The 21498-nt window shown below is 35.3% G+C and overlaps 1 protein-coding gene across 1 annotated transcript; it reads right to left on the bottom strand.

Moving 5' to 3' along the window:
* Window positions 1–2647: 2647 nt before the first annotated feature.
* Window positions 2648–5665, bottom strand: LOC120080563 (nucleosome assembly protein 1;3). The gene is made up of 12 exons (XM_039035260.1): window positions 5453–5665; window positions 5309–5352; window positions 4988–5083; window positions 4739–4831; window positions 4585–4663; window positions 4443–4504; window positions 4179–4363; window positions 3866–4043; window positions 3742–3785; window positions 3369–3576; window positions 3230–3247; window positions 2648–3126 (listed from the first exon to the last, which is right to left on the bottom strand). Exons 1-12 carry the CDS (start codon window positions 5496–5498, stop codon window positions 3058–3060), a joined length of 1122 nt encoding a protein of 373 aa, XP_038891188.1. The 5' UTR covers window positions 5499–5665; the 3' UTR covers window positions 2648–3057.
* Between the last annotated feature and the right edge of the window lie 15833 nt (window positions 5666–21498).

Below are 21498 nucleotides of genomic sequence, written 5' to 3' on the forward strand. Positions count from 1 at the left end.
GAGCTCCCCCCTCAACTTTATGCTCTCTCTCTCTATATATATATATAACTGGCATAATATCAAAATCATAGTTAACTTGATGGTAAATTTTCCTTCCATCTCCTTTAGATCCAGATTAAGCCCCACTTATTACATTTATTTTTACTAGATCATATAAGGCCCCCTGCCCCGTCAACAAAATTTATGGATCCGCCACTACCTACTTGTTAATGTCAAGTGAACGATAATCTCATATTTGACACTTACAGAAAGAAAAATCCAATCCATTAAAATAACCCATTTTTCATCTCTTTCCAACATTGTTATATAATTCAATCAGCTGTGATACCACTTGATAGGAGATAATAGTATATCAATCTAAATTAATCAACGGGACAATATAAATTATCTAACAAGCCTAGACCAAATTCGAGTTCCAAATTATGCGGAATAAACTAGTTGTAATTCATTAGAAGAATAGATAAATTAACCTAATCTTTCAAGCAACCAAAACGATAATAAATCAAGTTTAAGAGAAGAGAGATGAAACCCGATTTATATTGGTTCACCTCATGGAGGACGTCCAATTCTCACCAATGCAGATTCCACTTCGATTTTTCTCTCAAGAAAATTGCTCACGAATCATTCTTAAAAAAAACTCTCAAATGAAAGGGAAAAAAAATGCTCACGGTGAACGACCCAATAAATACCTCAAACCGACGGTATTTTTTATCTTCGACTTTGAACACAGACCTTTGAAGCTTCGGCAATAACAGAGAACTTACGCCTCGCTTGTGTTTTTCCTTCATATTTTCTTCTGTATTTATAAAGATCTTCACCGCCCGAATTCTTTCTTTCATGAGAGCCCACCTCCAAGTCAGCCAATAAGAAACTTGCTTAAGGGATTGCGCTCGGCGGTCCTACATCATATGTTCCAAAGACTGATTATATTTCACATAGTCAGATATCTATATTTCATACATATTTACTAATACGGTATAATTATATTTTACATGTTTAGATTATTACTATATTTCCATGGTTCGATTTACATTTAAAATATATATATATATATGATATTTACACATATTTGAGGGCAATTTGGATTTTGAGAATTTATCTTCTTTTTTATTTGAATTTTTTTATATGAAGCCACTTTGACAATGTAGGGCACAATCTGTCCCAAAAAAGTTGGATACGATCTATAAAATTCCTACGGTTTTGGGATGTCATTGATTAACCATCTTCAAATTCTTAACGATTTAACCCTTATCATTTGTCAGGCTATAAAAGAAGTGTGTCCTCACCAAGATTCGTGTAATTCTTGTACTTCTTCCTCTTCTAGCATCTACATATCTCTCTATTTTTTTTACTCGGTTTCTTGGGTTCTTGCGTTCTTTGCTGGTGATGACTATGGAATATGATAGGTTAAAGGTGAAGTTATTCTTTTATTTTTAGATTTAGAAGTACTTAAGACGAAGAAGATTGAATCTTTCTCCATTTATCTTTTTGTATGGAGTTAAGTTGTTCGATACTATATTTAAATTTGTTTTTGCGTCAATAGATGATTTAAGATAGTATTAGCGCAAGGATAACTCAATATTATTTCCTCTCCATTTAATATTGACTTCCACTTGTTTGACTCTTTTACTAATTTCAAATCTAGTGTTAATATTATAATTATTTAAGAAAGTTGTAACCCAAATACAATTATTTCAAAAACTAAGTCATACTTAGAGACTGGAAACTAGAAGGGGTTGGAATTACACCATTATTTGGATCATTCAAAGATATTTATTCTAACTTAATATGATTTTAAAAAAAAGAGCGGGTAATTGCAACTTTAGTAAAAGAAAAATTGAAAATTAGATTTACTTTGCAAACATGTCAAAAAAAAATTAGCCTGAAAATTTGATTTTTACGTAATTGTTATATGATTTTTATGTCGATTGCTATATGATTGTCACATCTGCAATTACAAAAAAATTGAAGTCATGACTTTGATTTCTTAAAATATATTTATAATACCACATAAATTTAAAAAAAAAAATAGATCTATTATTAAAAAGTAGGTGCGTTCTAATTTTAGTTTAGATTTTTAAAAAATAGATATATATTTATTTCCAAATTTTCCGTCCGTTAATTTTTCGTATATGTTTTCAATTTTCTTGTTTGGCATTCGTATTAAAAATAATCTGTAACCTGCGTCATCGAGATCAAAAGGCACTCGTCGACGGCGGGATCCATATTGATGTCATGGAAAAATTATGGCAATCTGGAATCTCCAAAGCCTATAAAGCCCCAACACTAAAACAACGGGAAAATACTACACTTCTTAAATTTTGAGTTAGCTGTTTTAAAAATTCGAAACAATCGTCACAATCCTTGAATCATCTTTCATTGCTTTTATTAAAAACAAATCAAATGAAGAAAATTTAAATACTAATCTTTTATCAATTAGTTTTGCGTACGTCAGATAATTACAACATATATTCGAAATATATTAATACGTAATTCAATTAGACCAGAGTAAAGGCATTAAACTTATTTAATCAAATATTACATTAAAATCAAATTAAAGAACCCAACAGCAAGTCAGCAATAACCAATAACAAGAGATAATGATGAATTGAAACGCAAATTATCGAGCAGATAAGAGGCAAAAGGCGATACTAAGAAGGGATCTCAATATATAAAATAAAAGCAACATCTTGTAGTAAACAAGCTCAATAAATATAACTTCACATAGAAACTAATCCCAACTTCCCCAACAGACAACGCAGCAGAGCAAAAACCCATTCCTCTTCACAAGCCAGCGACAAATTGAAGAAAAAATAATAATAATAATCATAAAGGAAAGGGAATGGACTCCTATCCTAAATCCCCTTTTAGTACCAAAATACATGGAAGAAAAATTTGAAGTGAAAATCATAGACAAATAGAGAACCCATAAAAAAACTGCAGACCCGTTCCCCCTTGGCCCCTTCCCCCCCCTCTCACTCGTTCCAACCAAAAATTACTTGTACAGCGGACCATCAAAAGACACAAGACAGTCCCACCGACCAATCAAATTCATTTCTACTGCTGCTTGCATTCCGGAGGCCTCTCCCCCTGCTGTCCATCTCCAGCCGCTGCTCTTCCACCCTTCTGTAGACACCAAAACAAAATTACAACAATAATATGTGAGATATACGCACATTTGAACATGTTAATGGACAGATATTTGTTCCACTATGGAATGGAAGTGTACCTTGTTCCCAGCTGATGGCTGCTTCCACCGCAACACAGACCGAATCCAATCATAAAAGTTAAAAGATGCCAATTCCAACTAATAAAACAAAATGGAGAAGAAAATATACAAAATAGGCCGGACCAAATTGACATCATACCTTTTTCCTGGACTTCCCTTCATCTTCATCCTCATCATCTTCATCCTCGTCATCCTCATCATCCTCATCCTCGTCTTCATCCTCTTCATCATCATTGTCTTCGTCATCTTCATCCTCATTGTCCATGTCCTCAAATTCCTCATCTTGAATAGCCTCCCCTGTAAACCATGAGACAGCATGCGGAATAATCTTGTCCCGAATGGTTGACCTAAGGACAAAATAAACAATTTTTAAGAAATCAAATTCCGCCCAACACTTGATATCCATTTAAACAATAACGCAGTCTCACATTTTAAATAACTCTACCACACAAATATAGACAAGTCAACCTATAGTACAGAGCTAATTAATATATCGATTGTCAATAACTTACCCAATATCATAATCTTGCTCCATTTGATTTTGAAGCTCCTCAGCCTGAAAAAAGAGAGTAGAAATAAGAGCACAGAAACAGCAAGGCAAAATGATTTTTCACTCTAAAGGGATAATAAACCTACAGTATCCTCATCGATATCTTCATCATCATCGGGTACTTGAGGTGGACTAAAAAAGTTGAAGAAACTTTCACAATTTTCAGTCTTGGTGATTGGCTTGGCATTCTTCGATCCCTTTTTAGGCTTCTTCTTAAGTAGTTTCTGAGTAAGGCATTTTCCTGGATACCATTCAATCTCAGTTCTGCCAACAAGAGATTATCATTTTCAGTTGAAGTGTAATGAAGAAGTTTATAACATGCCATCATACACTATATAGCAAAAATAATCAGTCTTAGAAATAGAATCTTTAACCACTGATGAGGTAGAATGAAATTACCCAATTGCTTTCTCAAGAATTGGTTCATCTTCGTCGATCATGTGGTATGTCTTTGTCAAGACTGAATTCTTAAAGAAGGGATTAGTTTCAAAATAGAACTCAAGCTTGAATCCTTTGGGATTGTCTATTCTACCCCACTTGATATCTTTCAAGTATTTGAGAGCTCCTTCATCACGCTCGGTAATCTAGAATAAAACCAAGAGATTCAGATAGACAGTAATGTAATATGTCAGACAATTCTTCAAACTAGCACAAAACACAAACCTCCTCAGCTAATACTTCATTATTCTTCATAGCAGTAAGCCAAAAATCGGGGACACCTTTCTCTGCAAGAGCAAAAAATACTTAATACAAAAAAATTAAATCACATAGAAAATCAACATGTCAAATGACGGCATAGAATTACCTGCTGCATCCTTGTCCTCTGCGGCAGATTCTTTTGGAACTCCTTCTGCTTCAACAACACCATTTACAATGTTGAATCGCTGTAGAAACACGGGAACTAATCACCAACTAAACAAAATTGTAATATTATGACGCCTAATAGGATATATTCACACCTGAGAGTATAGTGGCTGATACAATTTCTGATATTTAGCCTCAAGCGCCAACCTTTCCTCAAAAAATTTTGCTTCTAATTCGTCATGTTGGCTCTGTTAAACGGAAAGACTGATTAAATATAACCCAATGAAATAGAAACAATGCGTGGATTTCTCTAAGTCGATACCAAGCAATTAGAAAAACCACAAAAGCAAGAGACCAACAAGTTCACATAATGAATATCAAACAACAGGATAAATTATACTTGCCTGGATCTCTCTTAGCACCTCAACGCGCTTACGAACAACAGGTGATAAATTCTCGAGGACATCGGAATGCTGTCCAGCGAGACTCTGTATCTTATTCTGCATAGAATCGAAACCCCATGTAAAGTCAACCACAGCCAAAACCAAACTTCATAAAATTTCATCCAACTATTGTTTCAGACTACTAAACGAGTATGCAAACAGCCATTCAAATGCGATAAAAGCAAAAACGAAACACTAAGGCGGAAGAGTATATTCCTGATTCTAGTATCATCCGAAAACAGTTTGACCAGAAAAGAATATAAGAGAATCAATTTGAAGTACCTTAAGAGCGTTGACGAGGCCTGCTCGATCCTCCTCATTAAGAGCTTTAAAATTAAAAACGAAAAACCCATGAAATTAGTTCATGAAAAAAGGAACGAGCAATGGAAGATGGATAAAGAAAAAAAAAAGGATAAATTTGAATACCAGAACCGAGATCCGAGACGTTGAAGTTATCCTTGTTGTTGCTCATTGAGGATACTGAGCAAAAAGAGGTGCGGAGAGAAGGGAGAGAGGAAGAGAAGTCGGAAACCTAAAACCCTAGATTGAATACGAGCGAGGAAAAAGGAGTGAAAAGGGCCGCCTCAACTCAATGTGGCCGACCTTTAAAATACCACACTCGTTCGAGACCTATCACCCATCCCATTTATTTCCATTTATAAGGAACCTCCAGCGGCGCCGAATTTTTGGAGAAAAAATATCATTTAATTAATTTTTAAATTAAATTATCGGAGGTGGCCATCCTTCAGGATTTGGGCTGGGCTTGTTTCGGAGTTAGGCCCATGTATTTTCTACCAACAAATACAAAACGTTTTTGGGTTGATTGGACAAATGGCATATATACATACATATATATATATATATATAATATACACAATGGCGGATAAGAACGGATAAGAAAAAAAAAGGTAAATTTTAAAGTTTCATTTGGAAAACTGATAAAAAAAAAATTAAATTATAAAAATAGCAAAATGAATTTAAATCATAGAAAATATTAATTAGTAAAGGACCAAACTACCCAAAACTAATAAAAATGAGTACAAATAGACAATGTTTCAAACAAACTTAAAAACCGCAAATACACTCTATCTAAACATTCTAGATGCAAAAAATTACAATCTCAACCAAAAGCTAGCTAAAAAACAAATAACATAGCCAAAAACTTAGAAAGGATTCCAAAATCCAAAAATCAGCCAGTATGGTCCTCACCGACAACCGATTGGCGGCTACTTCTTTGATGGACGACCATGATGGTGTGCTTGCAGTAGAATGATAACAGGTGGTGGCATGTGACTACTTAGAGAACCAGTTGGTGATGAGCAAAAGAAGACCTGACAGTCATGCAAGCCGAAATGTAGCAGATATGGTGATGGTGAGAGAAGAAAGAATGAAAGATTCTAAAGGAGGAGACTCAAGATATGACTGTGGCGATGAGGGTGTGTTGGCATCAATTTTAAAGGAGAGATTGTAGAGATATTATGACTACAGACTTGTTTCAAATGGAAAATAAGAACGAGAGAAAGAAAATGGTGGGATGAGAGGAAAGTAAAATAGAATTAGTGTTTTCTAATATTGAAGGAGAAGAGTGCTTAAATTTTTTTATTTTCCACGAAAAATTATAAATATATTGAAACTTGGAATTGAGGGTTAGTTTTTTTTAAAAAAATGAACATTGGAGAACAAATCTTATTAAAATAATAAATAGGTATATAAATATGTTTTATATACCAATGATATAGTGTTATATCTTTAGATTACATTTTAAAAAGTGTAAACTATATAATAGTTATAATATAAACAAAAAATATGAATATGCTAACAAAACGTATAAACAAATAAAAAAGAATAAAATAAAACATAATCGGATAACAAAATATAGATTCAAATGGATATTATTGGAGAAAAATTATCTCTAAATTAAATCAAGAAATACAAAAAATATCACATAACTACATACTACAATATAATTGTATGTGTAGATGTAGATTAGTTAATCTCATAACTTCATGTTACAATTGCACTGTGAAAATCTATATTAGTTAATTTTCAGAGCTCAACGAAGACAAACTAGCAATATGTCTAACTTTATATTACATTTTAAATTTGATAACAACATGTTTAAATAAATAAAAAAATTAAATAAAACTAAATTTGGTAACAAAAAGTTAAACCAAATTAAAAATAATTAGATAAACCAAATTTGATAATAATGTTCTCAGAAGATTGGAGTGAATGATATGTTTCTACTGAATTTTTATTCAAATATAGTGTATTTGAAAGACACATTAAAGAGTAGTCAACCAACACACAAAAATCATAACTCCAATCCTCTGGCAATGTCTAACTCTGATTCTCTCCTAATGAACAAGAGTTCATATTTTTTTACCAAAAAACGAAAAAATTTGATTATAATAATGAAGTAAAAGAAGATTGAATCGTCATACAAGAATAGATGAAGAGAAAAATAGGAAAATTGATTAATCAATGGATATAATCGTTTGGTAACACTACAAGAAAAATAGGCTATCTCGACGCCTAGAAAGGTTGTCGGGAGAACGGTTATCGGGAGATATGGTCTCTCTCGATGATGTAAGAAAGGCATCGGGAGTTAGAGCTAACTCCTGACGTCGTATAGTAATCGTCAGGAGATTAGGACAATCTCCCGATGGGCTATTTATTCTTCGGGAGTTCCTACTCCCGACGGATCCCCCGACGACTATCGGGCACCGTCGGGAGATCCACTATATAAGGTCTTCTTCTTCTTGAAGCCCTAGTCGCACACCTCTTCTTATTCAAATCTATAACATCCACGCATGTCGATCGTTTGCCCACCTCACGAAGAACGTTGTCGAATACTTGTGCGCGCACTTCATGCTTCACGCTGCTGATAGATCTGCTCGTTCGTCGTCGTTGTTGAGCTTATCGTCGACTAATTCTGTCGCTCGTTCGACCAGCCCAGCTCTACTGCTCGTTCGACCTCCTTCGCAGCCGCCGGTAAGTACTTCATTCGCCGTTTTATTTATTGAATATATGTGCTTTGATTCTTTTGTAGCATAATCAAAATCAAAATCTAATATTTGTTTTGTTATTGTTTTGAATATACATATTAATTTTGTTATTGTTATTGTTATTGAATATACATATTTTATGATTGAAAGTTTGATTTGATTGTTTTGCATCAGTGGTTGGATGAAAACTATGGTGCATTGTTGAACTTTGAAATTGAGTTAAAAATGTTATGATACGTTTTGATCACAACAAGTTTAACTTAGAGTATAAGGGTCGTAGGGAATGTGGATGTATATATCTTTCATGAGATAGAGGACATGGACGAAGTGTTTGGAGATCTGGAAAGTCTAAAGGGTAGGAATAATTAATGAATTTAAGGCATATGAAGTGTTTTATTGGAGATCACAATGTCATTATTTTGGTGGAAACGTGTGTTTGAGGTGGGTGAATTAATACTTAGTTAATTTTGCCTAAAGTATAAGGTTTATTATTTGATTTGAATGTTGTGAGGTAGTTGACAAGTGGTATACTGTGACAAAATGGGTTATGTTTGATATAAATTACATTCCACGGATATTGTGTATACACAAGTCAAATCACCTATTAGAGGTTATTTAAAATTTTAAATTCTCCGAACAAACTTGGAATTGTTTATTAGATTAATCAAAATTCATACTTAATAAAGGCTTTGTACTTTGTCATATAATACATGTTATTGTTTTGAACTACAAGTTAATTAGAAAAGATTTATTTTTAAGGATGAATAAATAATAGATTAAAATAAAGAATAAGTTACCAGTGAAGTATAGAGGAGTATCTCAACTTTTAAATGTGGTCAAGTTTCATGTTAATGATTTCGGACGAATAAGATGTCCATGCAAGAATTGTATGAATTCAATTTGGGAAAAATTAGATATCGTGGAACGACATCTATTAACATATGGAATATCTCCATCATACTGTGAATGAGGATATCATGGAAAGTCAGTAAACTTATTTAGAGATTTTGAAAGTCATACAACTCATTCAATACACAATAATGTTGAAGAAGATAGCATAGATGGTAATGTTATCAAAGAAAATGAGGTGTTGAATATAAACGATCTACAGGTTCCAATTGAAAATGAAGATGCAAATGAAGAAGAGATTGAGAATGAAACGTCCTCTAATGGTCAAGAAAGAGATACCATGAACTTATTCAAGGATTTAATGACCGAAACACGTAATGAACTATACCCTGGTTGTTCGCAATTTTCGTCATTGAACTTTATAATGAAGTTGATGCATATCAAAGTTCTCAACAGCTTGAGTAACAAATCGTTTGACATGTTGCTAAAATTGTTAAAAGTAGCGTTTCCAGCTAGCACCGCTATACCTACTTCCTTTTATGAAGCTAAGCGAAAATTGCGTGATTTAGGCTTAGATTATGAGTCTATTCATGCGTGCAAATATGATTGTGTATTGTATCGGAAAGAATTTACATGCAACATGCCCTGTTTGTGGTGAGTCTCGGTACAAAGTGAATGATAGCAAGGGTAGAAAAAATACCACATAAGACATTGTGTCATTTTTCATTGTTACCGAGATTAAAACGATTGTTTGTATCAAAAGAAGGCACTTTTGACATGAGATGGTACAAAGATAAGTGACTTGAAATGGAGGATGTATTGCGACATCCAGCTGATACAGAGGGGTGGAAACATTTTGATCGTGAATTTCCTCATTTTGCTTCAGACCCCCAAAATGTTCGTTTGAGATTAGCTTCAGATGGGTTCAATCCGTTTGAAAACATGAGTACTTCTTCTAGTATGTGGCCTGTGGTGATAATCCCTTATAATTTGTCCCATTGGAAATGCGTGAAGAAAACAAATTTCTTCATGTCTTTGCTCATATCTGGTCCAAAATCTCCTGGAAAGGAAATTGATGTTTATTTGCAGCCGTTGATCGAAGAGTTGAAAGAGTTATGGACAATTGGTGCGCAAACTTATGATTTTGTTACTGGTGAGTTTTTTTAAACTATATGCCACCTTACTATGAACTATTAATGACTTCCCTGCGTACGGTTACCTATCTGGGTGGAGTACAAAAGGTTATCAAGCATGTCCTTTATGCAAAGAAGATAATCCGTCCCTCGGGATAAGAGAGAAATGGGACATCGACATTATCTTCTAAAGAATCATAGTTGACGTCGAAGTAGGCAACATGATGGAAAAGTTGAACGTAGACCTCCTCCAGTCGTAATGAATGGAGAACAGATCTTACAACAAAAAAATATGTTGAACTTTTATGTGCTTAGCAAACATCCATCGAAGTAAGATAAAAAAAAATGAATTTTAAATTGGACTACGAAAAGCATTTTTTTTCCAACTTCCATATTGGTCTAGACTATTATTATGACATAAATTGGATGTAATGCATATTGAAAAAAAAAACATATGCGACAATTTAGTGTGCACATTGTTAAATATTGAAGGAAAGATAAAGGATACAACAAACGCTCGGTTAGACTTACAAGATTTGAAGATAAGAAAGGACCTACACTTGATACAGGTCAATGACAAATTTGTAAAACCACATGCAGCGTACACATTAACTAATAGTGAACGGATTTCATTTTGTAAATATTTGAAATCAGTAAAATTTCCTAATGGATTCGTGTCTAACATATCACGATGTGTGAATGACAAAGATGGAAAAATATTGGGGCTAAAAACACACGACTGTCATGTGTTGCTTCATAGACTACTCCCTATTGGTATTCGAGCATACCTACTGAAGAACGTATCCACTGCTATTGTTGAATTGTGTACATTCTTTCGCAACTTATGTGTAAAAAACAATATGTATAAGTGATTGGAACGGACTACAAGCAGACATCATAGTCATACTTTGTAAGTTGGAGAAAATATCCTTGCCTGCCTTCTTCGATGTAATGGTACAACTTGTTGTTCATCTACCATATGAAACCAGAGTGGTCTGGTTAGTTACAGTTGGATGTATCCTGTTGAAAGAAGTTTACGAACATTGAAACAATTTATACGGAACAAAGCACGTCCTGAAGGTTCTATAGCAGACGTATATGTAATGAATAAATCATAGAACTTCTGTTCGCGATATCTAAGTGGGATTGAAACGAGATAGAAATGAACGAAATAATGATAACATTCCCGATCTTGAGATATTTGGTGAATTTGAATTATTTAGGCAGATGGTACGACCATTAGGGGCGTCAACTTTACGAACACTATCAGCGAAGGAAAATCGTATCGCACATTGGTACATTCTCAACAATTGTAAAAAAATAACAAATTATCACAAGTACATTTCAAACTTTATAAATTTCTAAGTTCTAGGATAAATTCTTTGATATAACTTTCAAATGATCAATTTTCTAGGCAACACTTGAGGTTAATTCGTCGTAAAGCTCAAAACGCCTCTGACTTATATATAAGGCATCAACACAAATTTCCCGATTGGTTCAGATCTCAGGTATACATAGTATTAGAAGTTGAGAGATGATTCATTTTTTGTAGTTATTTTTAATGTATAATTAATTATCAGGTTCTGTGAAGGAGAACTACGGCCCAATCTCTCAGCCCAACAACTTGCAGCTTGTAGCCCAACAACAACAAACAGGCCAACGTCTATCTCTGCAAAACCGTTGACAACCATAGTTGTAAAATTATCTGTCTTTTGGACCCTGTATTCTTTATTATTTTGTATAGCCCAATTTAGCCATTCATCTGCCTTGTATAAAAATGTATACCTAGGTATCTGTAATTACTTATTGGAAATATACAAGAAGTAAATTCTCTAGGCTGTTCCTTCTCTGCAATACTAAATATAGGCTACCTATTTTGACTTGGTACCAGAGCCTATGGCAAACGCCCCTTCAAATCTCTTCAACGGTAGCAGTCAATTCATCAGCCCCACCTACAGTAGCCCGCCGCTGAACCAGCTTCTTAACTAGATCACTACGATCAAGCTGGACTGTGGAAATTTCTTCCTCTAGAAGAATCTTGCCTTACCAATCTTAAGAAGCTACCGGTTGGAAGTACATCTGACCGGAGAAGATGTGTGTCCTTCGATGATGACTAAGCAAAGAGAATCAGTTATAAACCCAGCTTATGGAGCTGGTATGTAGATCGATAAGCAGCCAAAAGGTGTTTCCGGAGCCTCTAGCTCATCCTCTGCTTCAGCCGTTACGGTAAGTCCCCTGTATCTATCTTGGGTTGCCACTGATCAACTACTTTGAGGGTGACTGTATAACTCCATGACTGTGGAAGTTGCAACACAAGTGATGGGTCATGAGAGTGCTCAGAGTCTGTGGAGTGCAATTCATGAAGTCTTTGAAATCCAATCCCGAGCCGAGGGAGATTATCTTCACCAAGTATTCTAAACTACTAAAAAAGGATCAATGAAGATGAGTGATTATCTCAGAACAATGAAAAACCATGCTAATAACTTGGAGCTATCTGGCAATTCGATTCCACTCCGGTCATTAGTATCGCAAGTTCTGATAGGATTAGATGAAGAATACAATCCTATTGTTGCCACGATTCAAGAAAGAACTGAAACGAAATGGGCTGACCTGCATTCGGAGCTACTAAGTTTTGAGAAACGACTTGAACTACAGAATTCCAATAAAGTAACATCTCTAGGGAGTGCCTCTTCCACTGTCAATCTCACAACAAGCCACACCAACAATCAACCTCATAATGGGAACAAGCAGCAGAACAATCCCAACACTCGACCTCCTTTTCAAAACAATGGGCAAAAGGGGAATGGGTGTGGCCGAGACAGGGGTCGATGGAATGGTGCCAACAACAACAAACCCACATGCCAAATCTGTTTTAAACAAGGTCACACTGCCCTCACTTGTTACAGATTACTCAACTGAAATTTCACCCCTAGTTAGAATACACAACAAAACAACAGAAATCGAGCTCCAAGGCCGATGTTTGATAACCAACACTCACCACTCAATCAAGCCCTAATGGCAACCCAAACCAATCCTTTCTTGGTCATCTCTGAGTCTGTTGCAGATCCCAGATGGTATATGGACAATGGGGCTTCCAACCATGTCACCAGTGATCCAAACAACATGACCTACTCATCTAAATATGGAGGTACTGAAAAAGTGATAGTAGGTAATGGAAATGCTCTTCCTATTTCTCATATTGGTTCTTATTCTCTAGTGACTGACAATGGTTTGGTTGACTTGGAAAATGTTTTATGTGTACCTGAAATAGCTAAGAATTTAATCAGTGTTTCAAAGTTAGCTAAGGATAATAAGATGGCTATTGAATTCTTTGATGACCGTTGTTTTGTTAAGGATATCCATATGGGCAAGGTGGTGCTGAAGGGCGAACTTAGTGAAGGACTGTATAAGTTGAAAGCAACAAGAGCCGCTGGCAGTCTAGTGAAGTTGGATAGTTCCTGCTTGACAAAGGATGGTAAAGTAATGGTTTACTCTGCTGTTGCTTAAAGTAGTAGTATTAATGTAGTTGTGTCCAAGGAAATTTTGCATAGAAGACTTGGACACCCTTCTTTAAAAGTTATGAATGATGTAGTCAAAAAATGTAAACTGCCAATGAAAGTCAATGAAGTTTTTGTTTTCTGTAAAGTATGCAAGTATGGCAAGTCTCATGCTATTCCTTTTTCAAACTCTTCTTCTCATGCATCCTTACTCTTTGATCTAATACATTCTGATTTATGGGGCCCTGCACCAGTAATGTCATCTGATGGTTATCGCTATTATGTTCATTTTCTTGATGACTTTAGTAGATTTTCTTGGATATATCCGTTAAAGTTAAAAAGTGACACCTATGTTGCCTTCACTCATTTTCTTAATATGGTGAAAACTTAGTTTGGAACCACCATAAAAGCTTTTCAAACAGATAATGGAGGAGAATTTAAAAGAATACATCAATTGTGTAATACTCTAGGGGTTAAATCAAGATTGCCTTGTCCATATACTTCTGCACAAAATGGTCGGGCCGAAAGGAAACATAGATACATTGTCGAAATGGGATTAACCCTACTAGCTCAAGCCTCAATGCCCCTAATTTTCTGGTGGGATGCATTCATGATCTCTACTTTAATTATTAATGGACTTCCCTCACAAGTTTTAAAAAGGAAGGTCACCAATGGAAACACTTCTTCATAAACAGTTGAATTTCTCTAAACTAAAAACTTTTGGATGTGCTTGCTATCCCTATATAAGACCATACAAAAACTAAATGTTTCAATATAAATTAGAAAGATGTGTGTATTTAGGGCCTAGTCCAATTCACAAAGGTCACAAGCGCCTCACTCAATCGGGAAAAATTATCGTATCAAGGCATGTTGAATTTGATGAAACATTCTTTCCTTTTGATTCAGGTTTTGCAGCAGAATCAGTGAAGCCCCAACCTATTGTCAAAACATCTCTCATCTATCCACCACCACCTTGGCATGACCAACCCTCCTACTACTTACCTTCACGAGTCAATACCGAAAACCACCTCATCACCAATAAACCTTCCAATCTCATCCAACAACCCATGTCAAACCCCTTCAAGACTTGTATCAAGCTCATTTCAGCCTGACCCCTCCACCCCATCATCATCCAAGTTAGTACCTCAATTTCCAGTTCAACCATACATCTCACCACTGCCTCAAATATCAAACATGTTGCCGTTGTCCAGCCCCTCAACATCTTATTCTCCCAACTGCTTAAGTCCACCCTCTTCCGATGGCCAAAACTCATATGCACCGCTTGCACCCCCTGGCCATTCAATGATTACTTGTGCCAAGATTGGGATATTTAAGCCAAAAATATGGATGACAAAAACCACAGCTCATGATTGCACTCTCACTGAACCTACAAGGATCAATGATGCACTGGCCACTCCGGCTTGGAAAAATGCCATGGACTTAGAGATTCAAGCTCTAGCCAAGAACCATACATGGGATTTAGTGCTAGCCCCTCATTACAAAACAATTGTTGGCTGCCGATGGGTATTGAGAATCAAGAGGAACTCAGATGACTCCATTCAAAGGTACAAATCTCGACTTGTAGCAAAAGGGTTCCATCAAAGTCTGGCATAGATTTCTTTGAAACGTTCAGCCCCGTGTTCAAAGCTACCACCATCAGAGTAATTCTAACACTTGTTGACTCTTATGAATGGCACATTCGACAACTAGACTTCAATAACGCATTCCTCAATAGCCATCTGAAAGAAGACATATATATGTCCCAACCGCCAGGGTATGTCGATCAATATATGCCTAATCATGTATGCAGGCTGCGCAAGGCTATCTATGGAATGAAGCAAGCTCCCCGAGCTTGGAATACCACACTCAAAGACACTCTACACTCATGGGGTTTCATTAGTAGCCATGCTGATACTTCTCTGCTTATTTACAGGAACAGTTCAACTATTATTCTCATGTTTATTTATGTGGATGATGTGATAATTACAGGTAACAGTCCTCAATTCATCAACAATATTATTGCTCGGTTGGACACAAAGTTTACCCTCAAAGACCTTGGTCCTCTCAGTTATTTTCTTGGAATTCAAGCCTCTTGTGTCAGTTCAGGTCTTCTCTTAACTTAAGCCAAATACATTGATGATCTGCTCTCTCAGTTGGACCTGACACACCTCAAACCAGCCCCTACTCCATCTGTTGTAGGTAAACACTTCTCTCTATCTGATGGCACCCCACTACCTAATCCTTTGTTTACTGCAACACCATTTGAGCACTCTAATATCTCACCTCCACCCGGCCAAATAGGTTATATTGTCAATCATCTCAGTCAATTCTTGAAGCAACCAACTGATGTCAATTGGCAGGGGGTAAAGAGAGTCCTTCGGTACCTAAGTGGTACCAAACACCATGGCTTACTAATTTCACCAGCAGCAAACCTCACCATAACAGCCTTTTTTGATGCGGATTGGGCATCAAATGTCGATGATCGAAGATCTATCGCTGGCTACTGTGTATATTTGGGCAACACCGCTGTCTTTTGGTCCTCTAAGAAGCAAATGACCGTAGCAAGGTCCAGCACCGAATCCGAATATCGGGCACTCGCTCACGCTTCTGCTGAAATTATATGGTTGAAATAGCTTCTACTTGAACTTGGCTTCTCTACAACTTCAAAACCAACATTATAGTATGACAACATTAGTGTTGGTGCACTAGACACCAATCCAGTCTTCCATGCCAAAACTAAACACATCGAAATCGATGTTCACTTGTCTAAGATAAAGTGCTTGAAGGTGCTCTTGAAGTCCGTTACATCCCTTCAGCAGACCAAGTAGCCGTCTATCTCACGAAGCTACTGTCTCATTCTCAATTCTCCTTCCTTCGCTCCAAACTCGGGGTAACAGAATTACCTGCTCGTTTGAGGGGGGATGTGAAGGAGAACTACGGCCCAATCTCTTAGCCCAACGACTCGCAGCTTGCACATAACAATAATAAACAGCCCAACGTCTATCTCTACAAAACCGTTGACAACCACAGCTGTAAAATTATCTGTCTTTTGGACCCTGTATTCTTTATTATTTTGTATAGCCCAATTTGGCCATTCATCTGCCTTGTATAAAAACGTATACCTAGGTATCTGTAATTACTCATTGGAAATATACAAGAAGTAAATTCTCCAGGCTGCTCCTTCTCTACAATACTAAATATAGGCTACCTATTTTGATTCTACAACGGCATAAGAGAGAAGATATCTTTGATGATTTATTTTCACTTGCAATGGGACCTTTGTCTGAAGTGCGCTCTTACAATGCATGCATTATTAATAGGGTACAATTTCACACTATAGAGCGTGATAATCGTCGAGCTACATACAATAGTGGAGTCCTAGTGGCCAAGGAGATTAGTAGAAACGGAAGTGTGGATAACAATTTCTACCGTGTTGTAGATGAAGTATTAGATTTCCAATATGCGAATAGAAGATGTGTTTTTATGTTCAAGTGTAGATGGTTTGACACAGATAACAACAAAAGTAATAGGACACATGTGTATTTAGGATACAAATCGATTAATACATCATGTTTTTGGTATGTCGATGAGCTTTTCATCTTTGCTATCCAAGCACAACAAGTATTTTACATTGATGACATAAAATATGGTAGCAATTGGAAAGTTGTTCAAGCAGTCCAAAATAAGTGAATATGTGATGTACCAGAAGTGGACGATGTTGAAAATGAACAACTAGATTTACTAGAAATTGTCGGTGGAGTCCAAGTGGATGAAACCATTGAGGAAGTTACATTATGCAGAGTTGACGTTGATCCTATAATTGTGGAAAGACCAATTATTCGATATAGCGATGTTGACTTCATAAACGATGATGACTTCATAAACAATGATGAGGAACAATTATCTCCCAATAACAGTTCAAGTGCTGATGAATAATTTGATTTAGATGAAGATGATGAGTAATCATGTATCTACTCAATTATCTTTCTCTGTTTACACATATTTCATATTAATTTTATACTGCTTTGTCTTCTTTGTGTTTGTATAGATACGATGTCAACCCCTAATAGGAAACAAGAGGCTGATGAAGAATTCCAGGAGCAAGAGACATGTCTAGGCAACACGGGATCTTCTGTGGGTGACACTTCAGATTAGTATATTTTGAAATATATTCAGTTAACTGAAATAGATTCTAAATTGTTTTAAAATTTTGTTCCTCAGATAGTAGCTCAACATTCATTTGGAGGAAACACAAGCATTCGTGGAACATCAAGATGGAAATATACGTCCAAAAACATGAGAGAATTCCAATCGTGATAAATGAGGGGGAGACGAAGCCGATTTCTCAACATTCGGTACGGTTTAGTAATGTGATTGGTGTCGCCGTCAGATTTACATTTCCAGTACAATGTCGTACTTTCGCTGAGGTTCCAAACAAGTTTATATTATTGGCCAAGAATCAATTGTTGGTAAGTTATAAGTTGATTCTTTTAGAGTCAATTATAGGCTAATGGTCATGAACATCATATATGCTAATTATTCATTTATTATTTTGTAGCCTCATTTCGTGCTTGATTTATCGAGTCAACCACTTAATCATTTTATAGAACATCAAATGCAAAACTCCTTCAAAGAATTCAGAGCAGACATTATAGGAAATGTGGCAATCCTGAGCAAACACGTGTCAACTTGCCTAGTTGGCTTAAGAATAGATCAGAAGATTGGTATTTTTTGTGTGACTGCTTCGAGAGTGAAGCGTTTTAGGTTAGAATAATTTAGGGCGTGTATCATTTACCTCATTTACTATATTTTTATTTTTTTTCGTTTGAATGTAGGAAATGTCGAAGACGAATAGAAAGAATAGAGAGAAATTACCGTTTGACCACGCATGCAGATCAAAGTCGTTCCTGCAAATTCAATCAGAGCTACAGGCAAAGGAAGGTCGAGAAATAGGATGTGTTGACCTATTTAGGGAAACATACTCTAAAGGTGGCAAGTTCGTGAATCAGGCAGTTGAAAATGCACATGTAACCATTTTTGTTTTACGTTTGTCTTGTTTTTTTATTTATAACTTCAGTCGCTCGCACTTACACGTTTAATTAATATATCCATAATCAAATGTTAGAATTGCAATCTAACCTCACTCCAGAAGGTTCCCAACAACTAACAGAGGATGAAATCTGTGAGAGTTTTGGATAGACGACCCAGATATTCAAAAGGCCTAGGTTGTGGATCTAAACCTAAGTCAAGAAGGGGTAGTAACTCATCGAGTTCATCATTTACTCAAGGAACGGATAAAAAAGTGGGGGAATTGAAAGTCAATTTTGAATAGTCTCAGTCGAGGATTAAAGAACTTAAAGACGTTAAATAATAAATGAGAGAGGATCATGCAAGAAAAATGGAAGAAATGAAAAAAAAATGATTGAAGACATGATACGATCATAGAGAGGAGGGCCGTCAAATTAGGCATGATTACTTCATTATTTAGTTGTCTAAATGCTGTTATCTTGAAATTATGGTAGCAAAGTAGTTATGTATTACTAGTAGCTTTATGATAAAGAATTATTGGCTAGCCTACAGTTATGGCTGCCAAACAATTGTATTTTAATGTGTTTTTTTTATCATTATTGTGTGTTTATTTATTAGCATCGGAAATGTCGTGGGGGGTGGCGAAAGTTAGGTTATACTCGTTTTGTCATTGAACTTGGAGTTTTTATGCGCTTATGGATGTTTATGAATGTTCGAACATGTTGTGGGGGTGGGTCGAGTTTGATTTAGATTGTTTTAGGGGGAAAGTTTGATTTCTTTGTGTATTCGTTCTTGTTTATGAAGTTTGAATATTGTGGGGGTGAATAGGGTCTTGAACTCGTAGGTTTTTATGTGTTTTTTTATGTTTATGAGTGTCGAGAATGCTGTGGGGGGTGGGTAGAGTTAGGTTATATTCGTTTTTCATTGAACTTGAAGTTTTTGTATGTTTATGGATGATTATGGATGTTTATGAATGTTTGAACATGTTGTGGGGGTGGGTCGAGTTTGGTTTAGGTTGTTTTGGGGGGAAAGTTTGAGTTCTTTGTATGTTCGTTCTTGTTTATGAATTTTGAATGTTGTGGGGGTGGGTAGGGAGTTGAACTCGTAGGTTTTTATGTGTTTTTTAATGTTTATGTGCGTCAGGAATGTCGTGGGGGTGGGTAGAGTTAGGTTATACTCGTTTTGTCATTGAAATTGGAGCTTTTGTGTATTTATAAATGTTTATGGATGTTTATGAATGTTTGAACTTGTTTTTTTTAATGTTTATGAGCGTCGGGAATGTTGTTTTGAAGTTGAACTTGGAATTTTTTTTTTATTTGTTTCTGGAAGTTTATGACATTTGAATGTTTTTGTTTTGTTGTAGGATGCTTTTCGGAGATGAGGTTAGACGATTGTTGAACATGTTGTGTTCCAGACATTGTTTTCTTTTTCTTGACATTGTTTTCATCTTATTTCTTTCATGTATTTTTAAGACAAATTTATTTTATAAATTATCTTCTAACTTTTCATTTATTTGTTATAGTATGTACTTCGTTTTATTTGTTTTATTTATTAAGTGAATCTGTTTAAGTTGGTTAATGATGCTTGGTTATTCAGATCAAATTTAAAATTATATATATAAATTACAAAAAAAAAAATTAAAAGCCAATATTCAACTAGTGAAGGAACTCCCCATGCATATTTTAGCGCGTTGGGAGTTCTTCTAACTCCCGATGAATGGTACAGGCTATTGGGAGTTGGCGCATAGGAGAGACCGGAGGAACTCCCGACAACGTATACTAGCCATCGGGAGTTGGGGGAACTCTCGATGCATAGAAGTATGCATCGGGAGTTCTAGGAACAACTCTCGAGGGATCCTTTCTTGCGCCACTTCCAACGGATTTTTCCCAGCCAAACTCCCGACGATCCGTTTGGGCATCGGGAGAAGTGCGATTTCTTGTAGTGTAAAATCAAAAGATGAGGATGAAAAAAATTGAAATTAAGAAGAAAAAAAAATAAATTTATACTTTCGATCTTACTTATGTGTCGATAAAAAATACATGATTTTTAGATAATGAAATGTAAAATAATCAAAAATGTATTTCAAAATGTTGACAATGGTAATATAATAATATAATATGAGATAAAATGAGATAAAATAGTGAATAAATATAAAATACATACAATTGAATCTAATAACATATACAAAATAATTTAAACCTTAAAAAATATGGGAAAATATCCTATTAATTTATTAAGAATATATATAAAATAATGAAAAATAATTCAAATTTGAAAAAAATGTGATTTGATAAAATGAAATTTAATAATATATGGATATTTAAAATATAAATTTGTTAGAAAAATCCATATATTTAGTTCAAGTGAGATTTATTCGAAGAATGCTTAAATAGAATCTAAACTAATAATAAAATCTGCATAGAAATGTTAAATAGGTGAAGAAAATCAAGGAGGGTAGTTATTTTTGGGAAGAAGATTATTTTTATTGTTTTCGAATGGGAAAGTGGAGAACTAGGGGGTCAGCAATTACCCTGTATATGGAATCACGTCATTGTTTATGATTCTACATTTGTAATTTCATCAATAACAAAAGCTACGAACCAGACAATGGTAAAGCAGGGATTTAAAAATTTGTGGCCATGTGCATGTCACATAAATTACCATAAATCTTATGATTTATCAGTTTTGCCATTTTTCACAACCAAACCCTAAAATTTATCATACGGTCGAATTCTCCAAGGTATAATGGTATTTTTAAAAATTGTCTAAACCAGTTTTAGCTTAGAAAAATGGCTAAACAACTAATCTTTCTACTTTAATGGATAAATATACCCTTATTATCAATCTCTACAATTATGGTGGGTTGTAAACAAATCTAATGAATTAAAAATAAAATATCTAATGATCTTAACAACCCGACCAAAAATCCTCTAAGATTTCTAAATATAAGATAATAT

The sequence above is a fragment of the Benincasa hispida genome, chromosome 6, assembly GCF_009727055.1.
Source record: "Benincasa hispida cultivar B227 chromosome 6, ASM972705v1, whole genome shotgun sequence".
Classification (NCBI taxonomy): Eukaryota; Viridiplantae; Streptophyta; class Magnoliopsida; order Cucurbitales; family Cucurbitaceae; genus Benincasa; species Benincasa hispida.

What these genes read in the sequence shown, in the direction of transcription:
- LOC120080563 (XM_039035260.1), bottom strand. Translation starts at nt 5,498, where the DNA reads ATGAGCAACAACAAGGATAACTTCAACGTCTCGGATCTCGGTTCTG. An exon ending in ATCAGCCACTATACTCTCAG is followed by an intron (nt 4,664 to 4,738) that starts GTGTGAATATAT and finishes GTGTTTCTACAG; the next exon opens with CGATTCAACATTGTAAATGG. An exon ending in AGAGGACAAGGATGCAGCAG is followed by an intron (nt 4,505 to 4,584) that starts GTAATTCTATGC and finishes TTGCTCTTGCAG; the next exon opens with AGAAAGGTGTCCCCGATTTT.